The sequence below is a fragment of the Rattus rattus genome, chromosome 6 (assembly GCF_011064425.1).
Source record: "Rattus rattus isolate New Zealand chromosome 6, Rrattus_CSIRO_v1, whole genome shotgun sequence".
NCBI lineage: Eukaryota > Metazoa > Chordata > Mammalia > Rodentia > Muridae > Rattus > Rattus rattus.
This window is the reverse complement of record NC_046159.1, coordinates 31,923,227-31,942,853: the sequence shown is the minus strand read 5'-3', so window position 1 is coordinate 31,942,853 and position 19,627 is coordinate 31,923,227. Positions and strand designations below refer to the sequence as shown.

Here is a 19,627-nt window from a genome sequence, read left to right as displayed (position 1 = left end):
TTCCATGTTACATGTATGTATGCGACCTGCATACATGTGCATCACATGCAGGGGAAAATTGAGAGGCAAGAAAGGACGTCAGGCTGTTGGATTTGTTTCTTTTTCATCTCGAGGACAAGACATCTGCCAGAGGCAAGTTAGGAGAAGGATTTGTCCTAGATCACACTGCATCACAGAGAAGAGGGCATGGCCACAGAGCATGAGACCACATGCCACATGTGCACAGCCAGGAAGCAGGGAGAGATTGGGAAGGTTCCTGCAAGCCTCACGGCCAGCAAGGAAACAGCCACTTGGGTGAAGAATGAAACCCAGGTCAGCACCAACCACTTCAGCAGGCCATGGGTCAGAAACTTCCAGAGTCTGACTTCATTGTTTATTTTATTTTATTTTATTTTATTTTATTTTATTTTATTTTATTTTATTTCTCTCTTAAAAACAGTAAAACTTTGGGGGAAAGTCTCCACATGGCGATTATGGCAACAAGGCTTCAGGGATAGCTACATCAAAACTCCCTTGCAATGTTCATCTTTATGGCAAAGCACCTGTGACCTTTACAATAAGAGCAAGTTCTCTTGCCCAGTAAGCAGTGCTGGGGTAAGGGCCTAGGGAGGAAGGATTTGTAATAAACATATGGATGAGTTCTGTTGATGTCACTGAGAGACAAGCATCTTAACAAGTCTGCTTCCTCTGTCGCTTCTCTTAAGCTGTGCCTCCTACAAAAGAAATGCTGGTACAGAGCTCACTCCCTCTTTTCCGTTTTTATCTGGTCTAGGACCCCAGCCCATAAGATGGTACTGCCCACATTCAAAAAGGGTCTCCCCTCTTTGAAAACCCCCACACAGACATGCCCAGAGGTGCATCTCCTAGGTGACCCCAAGCCCAGCCAAGTTGACCATGACAGTTGACCATGGTAGCTGTCTTTTCCTGGGTCCTGGGTGATGGGTGAGCTCTACAAGGCTTTGACGGAGGTCCATGCAGGTGTCATAAAGTGTACAGCATTCCTGACTCAGAACTCAGACACCTGGAGTCTGACAGCCTTTGCCTGAATGCCTCAGAAGGACCCTGCAGCAGACGTCCATACACCCAGGCCCCACTTTATCTTGTGGACTAAGCAGTTAGCATTTTTGCCTTTGAGGAATGTACTCCTAACTCTGAAATATTGGTAAGGAAAAGTCCCTGAGAGTACGTGTCCTAGGGTGTGTGTGTGTGTGTGTGTGTGTGTGTGTGTGTGTGTGTGTGTGTGTGCGTCCTTACCCTAGGTCTACACTTGTGAGCTCATGCTTCTCTGGGGCTCTTAAACTCTTTCCCTTTACTCTTTGCAGAAAAGCAAAACTAGGGCAGGGCACCAGGAAAGGCTGACCTGGGAGTCCTCTGAGTGAAAGGGGGCCCGAAACTCTAGCCGCTATCCATTTCCTGTCTGCCCATTGCCTGTGCCCAGGCTCTGACACCTCTCTTCCTAGTCTTCAGCCTTCTGTTTTTCCTTTTAAGATTTATTTTTTTATTATTTTAATGATGTGTATTTGTGCGAGTGACTGTGTGTGATGTATGTACATGAATACAAATGCCCACAGAGGTCAGAGTGTTTGATGCTCCTGGAGCTGGGGTTACAGACAGTTGCAAGCAGCTTGATATGGGTGCTGGGAATCAAACTCAGGAAGGTCCTCAGGAAGAAAGGATGTGCTCTTAACCACTGAGCCACCTTTCTGCTTCCAGGCCTTCTATTTTTAATTAGGTCTCTTTTGGGGCTGTGAGTGGGTTCAAGGATTCTCAACTCTTGTGCCCTGTCTGCTTAGAGGAGGTCCAGCAAGAGGGCATTGCCTGGGGTGTAACCTGGGAAAGAGCTTCCTTGCTCTCCCTCCCCTCAGGCTCTGTGGCCTTCAGCTAGATGGTGGCAGGAAGATGGGATGGTCCACAGTTGTACTATGTTGGCTGATGTAGTTTGTGACCTGGTCATAATGTCCATCTTCTCCATACAACCAGCCAAGCAGCTGCTTCCTGAGCATAGACACTGCAGAGCATACAGGGATTAGAGACATCAAGGAATGCTTGCCCTTGGTACAGTCTTAGATAATAGATACAACCCGGGCCATGAGAACATGGTAGGATCTCTGTCCAGAAGTGCCTGAGAGTGAGGAAGGTCCTAGGTATCTGATCTGATCACCTTCTCCTGCTGTTTACCTGCTCCTAGGCAAGCATCTCATCTCCTGTGAACCTGTCCTGTGCCTATAAATGAGGACACCCTAATACAGGCCCAAGCGTCATGAATAGATTGTATGCATTAGGACACTAGCAGAATTCCGAAGAGATGCTTGCCCACGCTCGCTTTCTTTCTTTCCACTTTTTATTAAAATGGAAGTTGTCCACCCTCTAAACAGGAAATTAGGAAGAGTCATCAAACTCAGGAAGCAATGCTCGCTCCATCTTGAGAGTTAGCTGCATCCTGAAATATTTTTCTGAGGATGATGCTGGCTGGCTTCCAGTTTAGCTCTTTGGTCCCTCTATGGCTCCAGTTCAATAATGAGAGGCAGCCAGTGAAGGGAACGGAAGCTGTTATCTGAAACAAAGACCTCCATAGTGTGCCTGGGGCTCGCTGTTGCTAAACTCCATGTTGGCACAGAATGTGACTAAGACTCTTTTCAGCATCCAGAATCGATCTGGAGTTTCAGGCACATTTTTATGCATGCAAACTTCAAGCTCTAGCAGCCTTGCCAAACCTGTAGGGATCTGCTGCGACTCCCAGGCAGTGGGGTCCCAAGGGGCTTCAGGGCACCTTTGGGATGGCCGTTCCCGAGCAATGGAGCCCGGCTTCCCATTGAGGCGAGGTGGGTTTGGCACCAAAGTTAGTTACACTGAGCACAGGTGGGAACATGGCCAGGACAGTGGTCCAGAGAGGAGGTCCCCTCCTTTCCTGATCTATTTCTTTTGTGTCCAACTGGGTAAAATCCACTGAAGATAATTGAATTCACCTTCTGTGGGGTTTTTTTTGTTGACAGTGTTTGAGTTCCTCCTTTTCTCCCTCCTTCCCACCCTCCCTTTGTTCTCTGTGCTTTTCCACCAGGCTTTAGAGCCAAAATAAACCAGAACTGAGATTCCTGGCTTTTCTCTTTGGTGCTTTTAAGGCCGTGCCATTTCTCTGAGTCTTGATTATCTAATCTGTAAAGTGTGGAAGGTAATTGGATGTAGCGATACCCAAATGAGCCACCATAGGACCAGTGCATGTAGAGGACATGACATATGTGTGTGCCTGTACACCTGGCCTGACAAGGGTAAGCCTTGGCCACTACATGGAGAGCAGACTAGACATATGAAGAGCCCTTATAAAACTGGAGGCATTTTAGCTAAAATTACAACCCAAACCAGGGACTCCCATCCCTGTCCTGCCATCAGTTGACTCTGAGCCCTTCCAGGGCATACCTTTGCCAGCACAGCTCAGGGCCACCACTGGAAACCTCCAAGGACATGGTCATTGGAGATGCACCACCCTAGAAAGAAAGGCTTTGGGTGGCATTCCTTCCAGTGATGGTCACACTCCTTAGGTGGCACAAAGCCAGGCCCATTCGGTGACTAACCTCTGACATTTGCTGCTGCTAGGTGCCTTTCCTGGAGGGCCCTGTAAGCCTGATGATGTCTGGCCACACTGCACAGGCAGAGTGCTGAGAAGGCCTCAGGGCTGCCAACCCCCCTTTAACAACCCTGAGCTCATGGCCTGTGTATCCTGTCTGCTGCCTCTCACCTCACACCAAGGGCAGCATCTGTTGTCTTCACAGCACTGATGGCCAAACTCAGGGATAACCCAGGGTTTATGCTTTGCAGGAGAGATCTAGCCTCACCTGCTTTGCCTATTTAGAGTCTGACAGTGACTTACAAGGCAGAAGCCAAGAAAGCTTAGGTACCTTTCTTCCAGGGCCCTTCCAAATGCAGGTAGCAGCAAAGAAACATATTTCTCGTATATCTTTTCTTCTGGGCAGGAAGGCACATAGCTCTGTGCTAGAATGTAGCAATCACAAGGCCCCCTGGGATTAACATCAAGAGCCAGAAATAAATAAATGAAAACTGTTTCCCCTAGAAAGTTACACCGGACACTTAAAAAAGCTGGTGATTATTTGGGGCTGGAGGAGGTACAGGGACTTGTCATTCTGAGCTTGTTGAAACTCCAAATTTATGAACTGTTTCTAAATTCGCCTTTCTGAGGCATAATTTACAGTTGACAATATGTCAACTTTAGTAAGTGTTGGCAAGTACCTGCGAGGCATCTCATCACCAAACACAGGAGACTTCGTGTTTCTGTCACCCCAGCCATTCCCTTTTGCTGGTCCTCTGTAGTCCCAACCTCGCCCCCAGCAGCTACTGACCAGATTCTGTGTGGGCTGCTTTCATCTGTGAAAGAGGAGAGTGGAGACCGTAAGGGTGGCTTGGTAGTTAAGAGCACATGCTGCTGTTGCAGAGGACTCAAGTTTAGTTCCCAGCATCCAAGTCTGAAACCTTACACCTGTCAGCCCCGGGGGATCCTAATACCTCTCTCCATGGGCACTGCACACATGAGCACACATACACACACTTTAAATAAGTCTTGAAAAACAGAAAGGGGCCTAAAACAAGCTTTGACAACACTTTACAGACTTTTTAATTTAAATATTTGTTTTGGCCCTTAAGGTGGAATAGTAGTGTTCTTCCTAGAAAATGTGGAAAGAATTCTGATATGGGGTAGATATTTACTTTCTTTGACTATGAAAAGATGCCTGGCCACTCTGAAAAGATGTCCCATAGGACTCCACATAACCTGGATCTTGGGTCACTCTGGGAGTTATACAGAGGCAGGGATTCATTCTGTAGCCCAGGCTTGCCTTATACTAAGGCAACACTGCTCTCAGTGCTGGGATAACTAAGGGTAGTGCTAAACTGTTGGCAGCAGCCTCTGCTCCATACGTTTCATTCATTTTCTGTCAAACTGAGGGACTGGAGTTGGCCATACACGTAAGGCTTCATTTCTGGACTCTCAGTTCTTCATGGTCTATAGCCTTGCTGTGTGGGAGTATCGCAGAGCTTGCTCGTAACTCAGTTCTTACACACATGGCCAACTGATGGCACATAGTGGAGAACGTGTTTTCCAGCAGGTAACTCTGCAGCTGGGTGTGGGCTCACCCCTGTAATCCAGCACTGAGAGAAGGGTTACCTTAGTACAAGGGACGCCTGGGTGGGCTACAAGTGAATCCCTTTCTCACAAATAAATATCTATGGCATGACTGAATTTGTAGATGCAAAAGAAGGATTCTAACCCTTACTTCATGCGATGAATAAAGATTGGACATGGGGCCTGTGAGATGGCTTGACTCCTGACCTGTGTTGCTGCCGGCCTTTATGCCCGCTCTGTCTGTTTCCCTGTCTCTGTGTCTCTGAGTCTCTATGCGTCCCTCCCCCACCCCCTGCTCTCCTTTTCAGCTCCCTAACTAGGTCTATCCTCTCCCTTCCCTCTAGTTCTGCTCTCAACCTCTGTTTCTAAGTTTAGCAGAGACCATTCCTACAGAACAGAAATGACAACAGAAGCTTCATCTGTCACCACAGAATGGAGACAGATATGTAGGCCGCTTTCAACAGCATTTGAGTGGAAATGTGTTGGATCTGGTTGCTTTAAAAGACCTCCGAATGAGAGTAACTTATGTGTATAAGGCACACTGTGAGCATGCACACATCTTATCTTTTTATTCTATTTATTTACTTCATTTATTTACTTGGGTGTATGTGCATGCGTGTAAGTGTGAGCCCTGTCATACAGGTGATGGTCAGACAAGTTTGTAGGAGTCAGTTCTCTCCCTCTAATACATGGATCCCTCTAACCAGGGACCCAACCAGGTTATCAGGCTTGGCAGCCAGTGCCTTTACTGCTGAGCCGTCTGACTGGCTCCTATGCTTGCATTTAAACCTGGAACACTCGGGACTCGTGAGGATCTCAACATTGTCCTTTCTGATTTGTATTTGAGGTCCTTTCAGCAGTTTTGATGGCTTTTCCTGGTTCCTGACTAGCAGACACCCCCTGCCCCAAAATTCCCTCTTATTTTAGTTTGTGAAGTGGCCACTATATCCCATAGAGACAGGAAACTAAAAGTCACATTTTCAAAGGTTCCCAAGGAATCAGTCAGTTGTGACTTAATACATGTGCTAGGTAGTTTTATGAAAACTTGTCCGTCACAAGCTAAAGTCATTTAAGAGGGAACCTTAATTAAGAAAATGCCCCTGTATGATTAGGCACAAACCTGTAGGACACTTTCTTAATTAATGATTGATGAGAGAGGGCCCAGCCCATTGTTGGTGGTGCCATCCCTGGGCTGGTGGTCATGGCGTCTATAAGAAAGTGGCTGAGCAAGCCATAAGGAGCAAGCCAGTTAGCAGCACCTCTCCGTGGCCTCTGCATCAGCCCTGCCTCCAGACTCCTGCCCTCACTGCTTTGGATGATGAACTGTGATGTGAAACTGTGAGGGAAATGAGCCCTTTCCTCCTCAACTTGCTTTCGGTCATGATGTTCATCACAGCGATAGTCACCCTAACTAAGACAGTACGTGTTTGCTCTGGGATTGAAAGGGGCTCTGGAAATGGCCTGTAGGCTTTCTCAAGACTGGGTGTACTGGAGGTGAGAATGCACCTACCTCCCATCAGGCTGCAGGCTGCAGCACAGCAAACGGAGACTGCTGTGAACATCATCAGGCATTGTGTGCATCTGGACTTAGGTGTTCTTTGGAGAGTTGAGGGGGTTGGGGTTTTTTTTTTGTTTTTTGGGTTTTTTTTTTCTATTCACCTGACATGATGGAACAAAGCCGCAGCATGGCTGTGTGTACCTGTAGCCCTAGTGTGACAGGGACAAGCGGGTCCGAGCGTGCTGGCCAGCCAGCCTGCTGTTGTAAAGTAATAGAGTGGAGAGTGTTAGAAGACATGTGATCTCCTCTGGCGTCTGCCTGCCTGTGTATAGGCACGGACCCTGCAGGGGTGGGGAGGGGCACTGCTTAAGTGAGGTGATCGAAGTTAACAGGAGAGGCCTCTGCTCAGTCTGAGACACTAGATCCGATCTCTAGCACTAAAAAAGGAAAACAAAGAAAAACTATGAGGAGACATAAAAGACAAAGCTATTACCTAAAAGAAGAGTGCCAGGGAGCCAGGCTGTGAAGGTCCATGTGCTGATTGTTTTTGTCAATGTGACATCAGCCTAGAAGTATGTAAGAAGGAATGACAGTTGAGAGGAAAGTCTCCATGAGATTAGCCTGTGGGCAAGCCTGTAAGGTATTTTCTTGATTGGTGATTGATGTGATGGACCACTGTGGGTGGTGCCATCCCTTGGGCTGGTGATCCTAGATTCTATAAGAAAGCAGGCTGAGCAAGCCATGATGAACAAGCCAGTAAGCAGCACCCCTCCATGGCCTCTGCTTCAGTTCCCGCCCTGACTATTTTTGGTCTGTGATGTGGAACTGTAAACTGAAATAAACCCTTTCCTCCCCCAAATTCTTTTGGTCATGGTGTTTCTCACAACAGTAGGAAACTGAGACGCCATCTGTAGTCATGGTAACCATGACAGCAGTATGAACCTGAAAGGCCTCATTTGAAACCAGGTTTTATGTCCTTCTGCCCACTTGTGCTTCACCTGAACATACATTTCATTACTTTAAAACTGGAAGTTCTGGCATCATATAAATGAACTTTCAAGAAGATTTGTGTTATCTTCCTTCCTGCAGATGCTGGCTTCTGTAGAAATGATCAAGGCTCTACCATTACAAGTTTTATAAGTTATATCTTCTTGATACTTACAAGAGCTCACCACCAACACTGAGCCACTCTGAGAGTGGATTTATTGTTGCAATCAGATGTTTCTGCTCAAGGTGGTGCTGTTGCGCCATCAATGGTGTGACTGCTCGTTCTTTAGTTTCGTGGGGTCTGCGTTCAGCAGCTAGTCAGTGTGTCTGTCTTTGCCTTCTGTCATTCCCCAGCTGTCTGCTCTTGAGAAGCCTCTGTTTAGTTGTGAAAATGCACGCTCACCCCAGGCCTCTATTTCTATACGAGAAGTGTGTCAGAGCGACTTAGATGACTGAGTTTTGTTCTGTTTTGTGATGCAGGGGTGGAACCCCGGCCACCTACATGCTAGACAAGTGACCTGCCATTGGACTACACCCTAGCTTGTTTTGTTTTTGAGACAAGGTCTCATGTGGCCCAGGCTGCCCTTAGACTTGCTCTGTAGCCAAGGATGACTTTGGATTCTTGCTCTTCCTGCCTCTACCTCCTGAGTTCTGGGATCTGAGATGTGCACCACCGGGCCTGGTTTTATGCCGTGCTGGTAATGGAACACAGAGCCTGCTGCATACAACCCAAGCATTCTACCAACCACGCCACACGCCAGCCCTGAGACAGGGCTTCAGTCTTCCACCTGACTTTATATTATTAAGTAAATTATTTGCTTTCAGGTCTTAAATATTTAAAAATCATGTATATCATGGGGATAAAGAGCCAATATAGTTTACTTCCAAAACTATTACAGTAGGGGGAAGAACTTACAGTCACAGAATCGCCTGTGTCAGGACCCTAATAACCATTTCCTCCTCTTTGTCACCCACTAGACATGCACCCCTGGCCTAATGAGTAATTGTTCTGTTCGTTTTCAGATCCGGGGTTTTCTGTCACGGTTCGATAATGTCCTTCCTGTCAGCCTGGCATTTGATAAATGTACAGCCTGTTCATCCAAAGTAAGTCATTTTACCTCTGAGCCATTTAACCTCAACCTAACCCACTCGGCCAGCGCGGTGGTGTGTGTGTGTGTGTGTGTGTGTGTGTGTGTGTGTGGTTCTAGTGTGAAGAGAGCGCCTGAGCTAGGTGCTGGTCAGTACTTGCTGTACAGTACTTTCAATTTGCTTGCCTGAGGCTCTCCCTTACTCTCCTGAGGGTTTCCTTCCTTGCACCTACTGAGCAGAGCAGTGTTTATGCTTTCCCCAGAAGGTGGGGATTTTAGGCAGTCTGGGTTGGGTGTTGGAGGTGTTCCTAGCACAAAGGAACAGCAAGCAGAGATGAGGGGCCTGGATTGGGAGGCCGGAACAAGGCCCCTTCCTCTTTGATCTTTCCAGCAGCTCTAAAAATAGAGTGGGGCTGCTGTCCATTGTAATGGGAACCGGCTGATGTATCTCCGAATACACAGCATCTCAGTGTTAATAGGCTCTGAGTTATTCTCCATGTGCACTGTACGTGACAGCCAATTCCCTTTGGATGTCCCTTTAAGCCAGTAGTTCTTAACCTCCTCATACTGCAACTCTTTAGTACAGTTCCTCATGTTATGGTGACCACAACCATAAAATTATTTTTGTCACTACTTCATAACTATAATTTTCTACTGCTGTGAATTGTGATGTAAATATTTGATATGCAACCCCTGTGAAAGGGTCATTCGTCCTCTCCAAAAGGGGTCGCAACCCTCTGGTTGAGAGCCCCCACTCTATGCCTTCAAGCTCCCTTTTTCCAATTCCTACTTGGGGAGCTATCAGAGTAGCTTGTGGGGCTTACTCATCCCAAGCAAGCATTTCTCTGAGAACACATTGTTGTGCCTCCTGCAATGGGTGGAGCTGAGGGAATTGAATTCTAGGAAAAGTCTACTCAGAGTAGCTTCTGTCCTCAGCTGTTTGCCTAAACTGTGGAATCTGGGATCGATAAGCCATAGTGATGAATTTGGTTAAATCCAGGCACTCCCAAGTGGAGAGTGGTTTGTTTTCCTTTCTGCTCTGAGGGTAAACTAAGCCTGCTTTATTGTTGGGCATCTCAAGTGCCTGGTGGAGATTTAAACCTTATAATTTGTGGGTAAATGACCTCTGAGCCTATTATTCTTCTTGCTGTTTCTCAAGGTATCCTATTCCTCTCTGGCAGGACCCTGAAGGTGGTGATGCGCACATCTGTCCACAGGGACAGGGTCTCACGACCGTGTGCTCCTCAGTGGAAATGACTTTCTGTCTGTCCATCTTTCCATGTTACAGCTGAACTAATTGGTCTCCAAATAACTTGGCAGGATTATTTTCAAACTGAAATCCTTTGGTGCCCATGCCAGCAGCGTCTGTGGCTTTATGTAGGTCTAGCTCATCAATGAAATGAAGATAATTGTGTTCTCAGAGAAACGTGAGCATTTGCTTTCCTGCTCTGTTTCTAATTAAATCGGCCCATAAGATGCTGTCTCTAAAGAAGCCCAGGCGTACCTCAGGCTGCCCCTCCTTTTTCTTTAAGAGAGAATAGCTTTTTGTTTTCTTGTCCTCCCTCCTTGGAAGTCTCAGATTAAACACAGGTATGGTGTTTTTGTTACCAGAGTTATTTCCTGTCAGTGGCCATTCAGAGTCCTGCATTACACAAACTTGCCAGGCGAGTTAATACAAACTGACGTGGATTTTCACAGCTGCGCTGTTCCCATAGCGATCACTTTTCTTGTGGTCTGGATATTGGGTTTCCTTTGTGCCGAGAAGGTTGCACCTCTTTCCAGGAGAAGCCCCTCATTTACTTTCTTGGCCCCCTTCCCTGTCATCTGCATCATCTGCAGACTGAGTGTTGATCCTCCGATATGACAATCCCAATTACGCCGAATCGCTCTATGAGAGTGCTGGCTTATGCTTAACGCTTGCTTACTCAGCAGGATGTTTTTTATACTGAGTCATGTCTGAGTTGCTGCTGTTTGAATCAAAATTCTTTGGAGCTAAGAGTGAGTTCTACACATTTTTCCTTTGATATTCATGAAGTCATTTTTTAAAAATTTTTCCTCAGTCTTAAGAATTTCATACATGTAGAATGACACATTATCATATCTTCCTGTTACCCCTCGTCAACTCCCCTTAAACCATCCCCCAACACTACCTTTCCCAACTACATGCCCTCAGCCATAGTAACCTACTCACTCCTATTAGTACTTCCTATGGGTGTGGGGAAGGAACTTGGGAAATCAGAGGCCACACATTCAAGAGAGAATAATTCTCCCTTCCCCAGCAGCTGCCAGCTGCCAGTAGCTTCCCAGTAAAAGTTGGGGGCCTGGGTCATGCCTCACCTATCTGTGCTGGGATTTTGACTGGATTTGTCTTCACCCAGGACTCCTGCAGGTATCCATAATTTCTCCAAGTTCATGAGTGAGACACCATGTGAAGTCCAGAACTTTGAATTTCAGGGCTCTCCTCATCCTCCAGTCCTTTGTGCCTCCTGTCCTGCCATCTTCCCCAGCCATTGTGGAAGTGGTGTTTAGAAGCATGACCCACTGAGGATTGAGCCTCTGTCTCTTGTTCCCGTGAGGTGGTGTTTTCCTTTGGTGGTTTCCAGTATCTGTCTCCTCCACCCCCACCCTGAAGAGAGGCTCACTCTACTCCTGCTTGGTTTAGCTTCAGTATAGGAAGTGGCTGGAGGAGCAGGACACTCTGGGATAGTGAGCCTTCTGTTTATTAAACAGTGATGCTGATGGTGTAACCCTCATCGTGTTGCCAGAGCCTGGGACAGGGCTGGTGAACTGTCGCCTTCACACATGTGCAGGGAGGTGTGGGTGCTGAGGGGTGCTTTCATTTTAACGTCTGCTTCGTCACCTGACAGAGCATCTGCTGTCAGAAGTTGAAGAGGCCTTTTTGATACATGTACAAGTTACTGTTCAGTTCTAGAGTGTGGTGAACGTCTGTCAGGCCAACAAGTGTGATTGTGAACCAGAAATCTAGAAAAGCTGTCCCAGAATGCATTGAGGCAATTTATTACCAGCAGTCAGTCTCTTAATTTCTTTATCTCTTATTTCTAATTAAGATTTTCTTTTTTAGTAACTTTGTATTTTGGTACAATTTTTTAAAGATTTATATTTTAAATTAAACGTGTGGACGTAGGAGAGTGTAGAGCCTACAGGGACCAGAAGTATCGGTCCCTGGAACTTCAACTTCAGGCAGTTGTGAGCAGCCTGATGTGTGTGCTGGGAACTGAACTTGGGTCCTCCGCAAGAACAGACAGCGACCTTAACCACTGAGCATCTCTCCAGTCCCTCTGATACACTTTCAAACTTGGTGACACTGGGGCGGAGAGATGGCTCAGCAGTTAAGAGTGTTGCTCTTGCAGAGGATCTGGGTTCAATTCCCAGCACCCATATGGTGGCTTGTAAGTCAAATTCCATAGAAACATCATAACTGCATAAAGGTCCAGTCTGATCCTGAAGTGAGTCTGTCACTTCAGGTGGCTGGTAAGTCCGTTCCCTCTCTGGCCTCTGTGGGCACCAGACACAATATACAGTCAGGTGATACTCCCATACATACATACATACATACATACATACATACATATATACATACATACATCTTAGAGAGAGAGAGAGAGAGAGAGAGAGAGAGAGAGAGAGAGAGAGAGAGAGACTTACAGAAAACTGCAGAGTCTACTCTATGTGGCCTTTAGCAGAGACTCCCAGGTTTCTACCTTCCTCCCCTCTGCTGTCCCGCCTCCTCAGCTCTGCCCCTTCTGATTCCTTTGTTGAGTTTTCCAGAGTCAACAGGGAACTGTTCCTTCTCAACTAAACATTTCCCTGTGAATTTCCTAAGAACAAAGACCTGCTCTCACCAACACAGCACACAGGAAACAGACGTTCAGTGTTAACAGCCACTGTACCTGACCCAAGGCTCTATTTCAGACATTGTCTCTGTCCTGGAATGTTCTTCGCGGACTTTACCTCTTTCTCCTTCTGAATGAGGACTTACTTCAGGATCAGACCAGACCTCTATGTAGTTATGTTTCTTCTGATCTCCCTCATTCTGGGAGAGGTCTCTAAACTTTCCTTTTTCCTGTCCATGCCCTTTTGAGGCGTTGTCTGTTAATTTATAGAATCTCCTTTGGTTTGAATCTGTCTAATGTGCCCTGGAGTGGAGGCAGGTGAAATGTTTGTCACCACTGGTAATGTTCATTTCTTTTTTTCTGAAACCTGGCTCCCCTCATCCTGAATAGATGGACTTGCCTGCTCTCTAGAATACACAGACATTTCAAAACTGCAGTCCCTGCTACTTCAGAAAGTGATATTAGGCAGAGGACTTAGTCATTAAAGTGCTTGCCTTGCAAGTGTGAAGGCCTAAATTGGGATGTCCAGCATCTGTAAACGGCCAGGTGTGGGTGACATGCATCTGTGACCCCAGTGCTGAGGGTATAGGGCAGGGACAGCTTCAGACTCAATGCCACAAAAGTAAGGTGGAGTGTGATAAGACAACCTCTAGCCACCACATGCATATGCACATTTATGTCCAGGTATCCTTCACAGGCTGATACACACACATGCACCCACGCACGCACGCACGCACGCACGCACGCGCAATGCACATGATTCCAAAAGAAAATGAACATAGAACACAGAGTTCAGTCTTTATCATAGTTCTTTTTTTCTTGCTGGCTTCCTAGAGAGGAATGCTTTCACCCTAAAGCAATTCTGTGACATTGACTAGACAGGCTGCAGTGAAAAAGGCAAGAGAAACGTCACTGCCATCTGATGACATTAGCTGGTCACCTGCGGTTCATTACCCTAGAACTTTCCTAGTTTCTAACACAGGAAAGTGGAGGATATCTACTGGGAATGCTAGTTTTCTTCAAGGAGTCAAGACATCTTCCAATGTTTTCATAGTGGTAGCTTTGTTTCTGAGGTACCTACAGAGTGAGGTGTGGGCTATTTCCGAGGGGGCAGAATTCCTGAGCATAGTCACCTGAGTGGCAGTGTGCAAGACTAAGCGTGTTCTTGCTGAATGGTTCTGTCGCCCACAGCATCTGTGACATCACAGAAACACCTCTTGGGAGGCAGCAGGTCCCAAGCCTGGCTTGCCTACCATCTGGAGCCTGTGTCCTGCACAGATGTACCAAGATGTACCCAGAAACCTGATCTTGAGGTTTTAATTAGTGATGAGCAAGGCTAATAATATTCTCATTCTGGTGATGACCATGTGGAAGGGCTTCTGCTGATGGGTTGTAGGACAGCTTCTGAGCTGTTGGACTGAATGGCCTGGGAAGTGAGAAGGAGGAGGATTAGAGTAACGGCCACCAGCTGGTATCATCAGGTGGCACACGGTTTTCTTGCCTTTCTTACCACAGCCTGTTGATATAGCACAGCTGTAACTTTAATTTTTTTCAAAACCTATTTTTAATGATGGTTTTTAAACACTTTAACCTCCCTTTTAACCCACCACTCACCAGGTAGTGGGAAAGAAAGGATACGGAGGAAGTGGACATGTTTAGAAAGGTTCTTTGTGGCAACTCCCTTCTGTGTTGTCTGGAAATTGACAGTTCAGTTCACAGGTTAGCAGTAGTAGCTCGATCCACTCACAAACACTTCACATATACACCAGCACGCCAATTCAGTAAAGTCAGATTAGCAACACCATTGACACCACCTAGTAGAGACAGCCAGGCCTCAGCCTTAGTACAAGTCAGCAGGAGGGACCAGGGAAACACCAGGAGAAGTTCTCAGCTGTGCCTTTCTCAGTAAAATGAAAATCAGCAAAGACTTGAAACCCAAAAACATTGCACAGCTAGCTCTATTAGAAAGCCTAGCTAAGCCCCGTCACTGTCCATCGAGTCCTATTTGTACCCTCCTAACAGCACGTGTCCTCGGGTCTTGCCTCAGCACATGCACCTGTCTCAGCTGACATCACCCTGCTAATCAGCTCAAGTCTGCAGAAGCAGCAAGAAACTGCAGCACACCACAAGTTTTTTGGAATGGTTCTTTCTATGGAGTCCCGACAAATGCAATTCAACTACGCATTGTAAGGCGAACCAATACATGCCTATCGTTAGGGAAGAATCCATCATCTGTCCTTTTACATGCTTGCTTTAGTAGAACATTCTTTCACCTGTGTCTGCTTCAGCTAAACATTCCTTCACATGTTTGCCCCAGCAAAACACCATCCAACTGACTATGCACTTCACACAGCCCCACCTTTCTTCTATTGTACAATTACCTGTGATGGAAAAGGCGTAAGGGGTTGGGGGTTGCTCAGTTGAAAATTCAGTTGCTATGCAAGGGTAAGGACCTGAGTTCAAATACCTAGAACCCATGTAAAGTAGGTTGGTTAGTGCACATCTGTAATCTCATTACCTCTAGGACAATGAAAAGCAGTACAAGAAAATCTCTGAAAGCTAAAAGGAAACCTGGAATATACAGCAACAGATGACATGAGACAAGGTCAAGCAAGGCAGAAGGTGAAGCTGACACCAGGTCTAATGCCGTGTATGGGCCTGCATTTACGTGATCATGGACACTCACACATACCATATTCACACAAAAATATTTTTAAAGAAGCATGAAATACCAGAACTAAACCTCTTTATTGAAATATTCTTTTGGGAGTTCGGACAAGAGCAACCTATCACCTGAGAGTTCTGTACACATAACCTTAGAAGACAAAGGGACCAGCTTAGATTGGAGGGAAGGGTCAGCATCTCAGTGGCCAGCAGCAGGCATTTATCATTGGGCTGCTATGAATGCATGGTATGTGCTAGAGATTCACACACTGTGTGCAAAGCCATTGCTACCATTCACCTCTGAGAGGACCCCCAAAGGCATGTGCGGAAGAGGCTTGGTGCTATCAGGACGTAGTGGAGCCATTGAGAGGAAGTGAGATCACTGTGGACGTACCTTGGAGGGGATCCTGGACCCTTCCTCTTTCTTTCCTTTTTCTTTTGGCAATGAGGTAAGGGTTTTTCCACCATGGACTCCCACCATGGTGTAACAAACTGACCTCACCCTCAGAAACAGTGGGCCAACTGACCATCAATTGAGTCTTCTAAAACCATGAGTCACAAAAAAAAAATTTTTTTTTCTTTTTAAAACTGTTTGCTTAAGTATTTTGTGACAGTAGCTGGAAGCTGACTATCACAATCATCAAAAGAAATATTATGCTGTGCTTTTAATCCCAACGTTCTGAGGATAGAAGCAGGAGGCACTCTGTGAGGCCCCCAGGGCTACATAGAAATACCCTGTCTCAAAAAAAAGTCATTATCCTCGAGAAAAACGGCTCGCAGGAGCCGGAGAGATGCTCAGTAGTTAAAAGGACTCAACGTTCTTCCAAAGGACCTGAGTTTGGTTCCTAGCACAGAACCACTAGAAACTCCAGCCCCAGGGGATCCAGCACTGTCTTCTGACTTCTATGGGCACCTGCACTCATGTGCGCGTGCGCGCACACACACACACACACACACACGCAATTAAAAATTAAATAAATATAAATAAAAGCGAAAGAAATGAGACGTGCAGGGTGAGACAACCTATCCAACAACAATGCTGCCTCCTGGGTCCTGCTGTGTTAGGGTGCGTGCCTGTCTGCACAACCCACTTCTTTTCAATAAATGAGGCTACCCCAAGGAGGGTTTGTTGAGAGTCACTTCTGAGCTGAGGTGAAATAGGAGTTTAACCCATCTGTGGGTGAGAGAATGCGAGCTTCCTTACATAATGGCCAGAAACAACACTGCACAGGAAGCTGTTGAATACCCAGTGGTGGTCTAAGGAGGAGTAATGGCTTAAGGAGGATGGCCACTTGTCCCCGTGAACAACACTTCCCAAGATGGAATGTGTTCCCAAGGCAAGACAGAATATAAGATTCCGTCTTGAATCTTACAATTCCTCATAAAACTCTCTCACCTCCCCTGACACGAAGGGACTTTCCCAGCCTATGGCATTCAGCAGCCACAATGGGGGATTCCCAGGGTCCTGGCTCTGTTCACTCCCTTGCCTGCTGAGTGACCCCAAGTTCGGTGCTTCTGCCTCTGTCCGCCTCCGTGCCTTCCTTTGGCCAGTGAGTCAGCTCAGTGAGATAAGTTCCGGCTCTCTCCTCTCCAAGTTACTTGCTTCTGCACTTTGGGTTGAGGTTCTTTCAGTCTTTGTTTCACAGACAATTTTATTTTGTGTCCCATCCTGGGCATGGAAGCCAGAGCCTCCCAGCCCAGAAATCCATTTTAATTGCAGAAAAGTGTGAAAACATAGTTTAGGACAAGAGTCACTGCGGCTACCTGCTGTTGACTGTGCGTTGTGCCCTGGACATAGTGATGTGTAGCTATTCCTTCTCTCAGTTTGAAATGAGCTTCAGGTAAGGGGATCAGAGCACTGTGACCAGTGTCCTGCCTGCTCCTCAGCCCTTTACAAGGACTGGCCAGCGCCCAATCGGAAGAGCTCCCAAGGGCTTATGCCAGGAGTGTCTGCATACAGCTTCTTAGCGGCAAGTATTACTCAAAACAGAGCTGCAGCCAGGGTTTTCTTCCCCTTTCCAAAAGGGACATAAATCTCTAGTTGGGAAAATGATGAGTAACCCCCACCCTGGTCCTCTTTTCCTATCTCATTTACCCAGCAAGGCCTCACTCATGCTTTCTGTTTGAACGGGTGATGGGATCCATATGTGTGGTGTAAACTGTATCCCACATCTCGTCCTTAGCAACTTGTGTTTCTCCCATCTCCAGAGCTGCTGGGCTCCCGAAAGGAGCTGGGATGTCCCGCCAGAGCCAGGGAGCAGTGCTCAGCTATAAGCCTTAACCTCACAGCTCTTGGCTCTTCCTCTCTTTGGAAAATCTCGGATGTTTTCTCCCTTTGCTTCAATTTCCTCATCCATAGAGCGGGGAAAATATTTTCTGTTTCCCAGGGAAATTGCAATGGCTGACGCATATCCAGTTTCTCAGGCCAGGCACCAGGGCCTTTGCCCACTCCTGGGACTGGTGTTGACACCAGAAACAGGAAGAAAACAAAGACCACTGTGGTGGCCTGAAGTATCCCTGAGTGTGTGGCATCTCCTCAAGCTGCTGCTCCCCCACCGACAGATGCAAGGACAGAGTCCAGGGTCTGGAAGGCAAGGCTCAAGGCTGCCCTGGTTTTTAAAAACTGCAGAAAGGTTCTCCTCATGTTCCCTGACAGCCCTCTTTGAAACCCTTCCTCATGCTTCCAGAGAAGGCAGCCTCGCTCCTCCCTGCTGACCTGGTCCTCTGAAGCCTCTGATCAGCCGCAAAGGTTATCCTGCTTCCCTGATGCCTGTGGTCACTTGAGTGTACTTTTCACTTCAGGTGTCCTCTTGTCTCTTATGCAGACCAGAATATATAGGGATATGATCTTTTCAGTGGTTCTCATCTTCAGGACATGGAAATATTAGGCTTTTATAGTTTAGAATTCATTTTTAGCCTCTGTCCCATGTCTATTCCCTTACTAAGTCTTTTGGGACCATGTTCATGTGATGAAAGGAATTGACATACTCCTTTGGAAAATGTATAGCCACTGTAGTTTAACAGTGTTTCAGTGGCTTCCCACCATTGTGCTGATAGGACACCTGGCCCCCTGAGGCTTGCTATGGTACCATGCCCAGGCGCCCCTGGAAAGTGACAGGGAGGCAATCCCTGCAGCCACCCCAGGCCTTCCATGACACTTAGGACTTTGGAAGGTACCAGGTCTCACTGGGGACTCATTTTCTGTGATCACAGGAAACTGTGAAGGACTGACCTGCCACTGAGTGTATCTTGTGACAAGCTTCAGCCAACTGGAGGACAGGAGAAGACAGTAACCCTGCTTAGAGTTCTGTGGGTCAGTTCTTCCCCTCGACGGCATGGAGCCCGGGCATCTCTTTTCATGTCACTCATGTCCTTTGATATTTATGTGATATAGTGATCAGAGGAAGGACAGAAGGGAAGGAACAGGTGGGAGCTGCAGTCTCACTACTGAACTGAGAGATACGTTTGAACTGGACGCTTTTAAGTACATTTATGTTAAATAGGCTACATAATATGTGTGTGTAGGTATATAAAGATGTAGTTATTTTTATGTGTCTATGCCTGTGTGAGTTTATATGCACAACATTCATACAGGAGCCCTTGGAGGCCAGAATAGGACATCAGATCCTTTAGAACTGAAATGAGAGGCTGTTGTAAGCCTCCATGTGGGTGCTATGAATCCACTTCCTTGCAAGAGCAGCAGGTGCTCTTAACTGCTAAACCTTCCCTCTAGCCCCTTATTTATTAGGTTAATGTGTATAGTGTGCACCTACATGAGTTCTTGTACACCTTGTGTAGGCAGGAGCCAGCAGAGGCCAGAAGGGGCATTAGATCCCCTGGAGCTGAAGTTAGAGGTGGTGGGAAGAACCATGTAGGTGTTGGGAACAGAACACAAGGATCTGCAAGAGCAGTCAGCATCCTTAGTCACCAAACCATGTCTTTAGCCCCAATATAACTACTCAGATGGAATATTTGTAACATCCAAAAAGGTATTTACATGGATTTATTTTAAAGTGAGTCAGTTAAATAATTTTATAAAGGCAGAAGTGTTTGGTCACACTATCTCAGCAGTCAGAAGGCTGAGGCAAGAGTTTGAAGCCACCCAAGTAGGCTATAGAGCGAGACCTTGTTTCAAAATATAATAATAATAATAATAATAACAACAACAACAAATAATTTATGGAGTATTTTTGGATGATAGTGTGTTGATTTCTGTTGATGTCCTTCTGGACGTGATGGTAATGCTAGATTGTGGCACTTATGTATGAGGTCCTTAGATCACCCTTAACCAGCAATCAAACATTGCTGCAGGAGATGGCTAGGTCCTAGCCAACATCAAGTGTGAGGACAAGAGAACAAGCCATAGCTCATGTGTAAATTCATGAACAGTAGAAAGTCAGGCCAC

General features: G+C 46.6%; 1 protein-coding gene across 2 annotated transcripts in view; it reads left to right on the top strand.

The window, feature by feature from the left end:
• Nucleotides 1–19,627, top strand: part of Atg7 (autophagy related 7) — a 177,504-nt gene that overhangs the window by 43,166 nt on the left and 114,711 nt on the right. For both annotated transcript variants that reach the window (XM_032905890.1, XM_032905891.1), the window contains exon 16: nt 8,640–8,720. In XM_032905890.1, the coding sequence (XP_032761781.1) occupies nt 8,640–8,720 (81 nt within the window). The remainder of the gene's footprint in view (nt 1–8,639; nt 8,721–19,627) is intronic.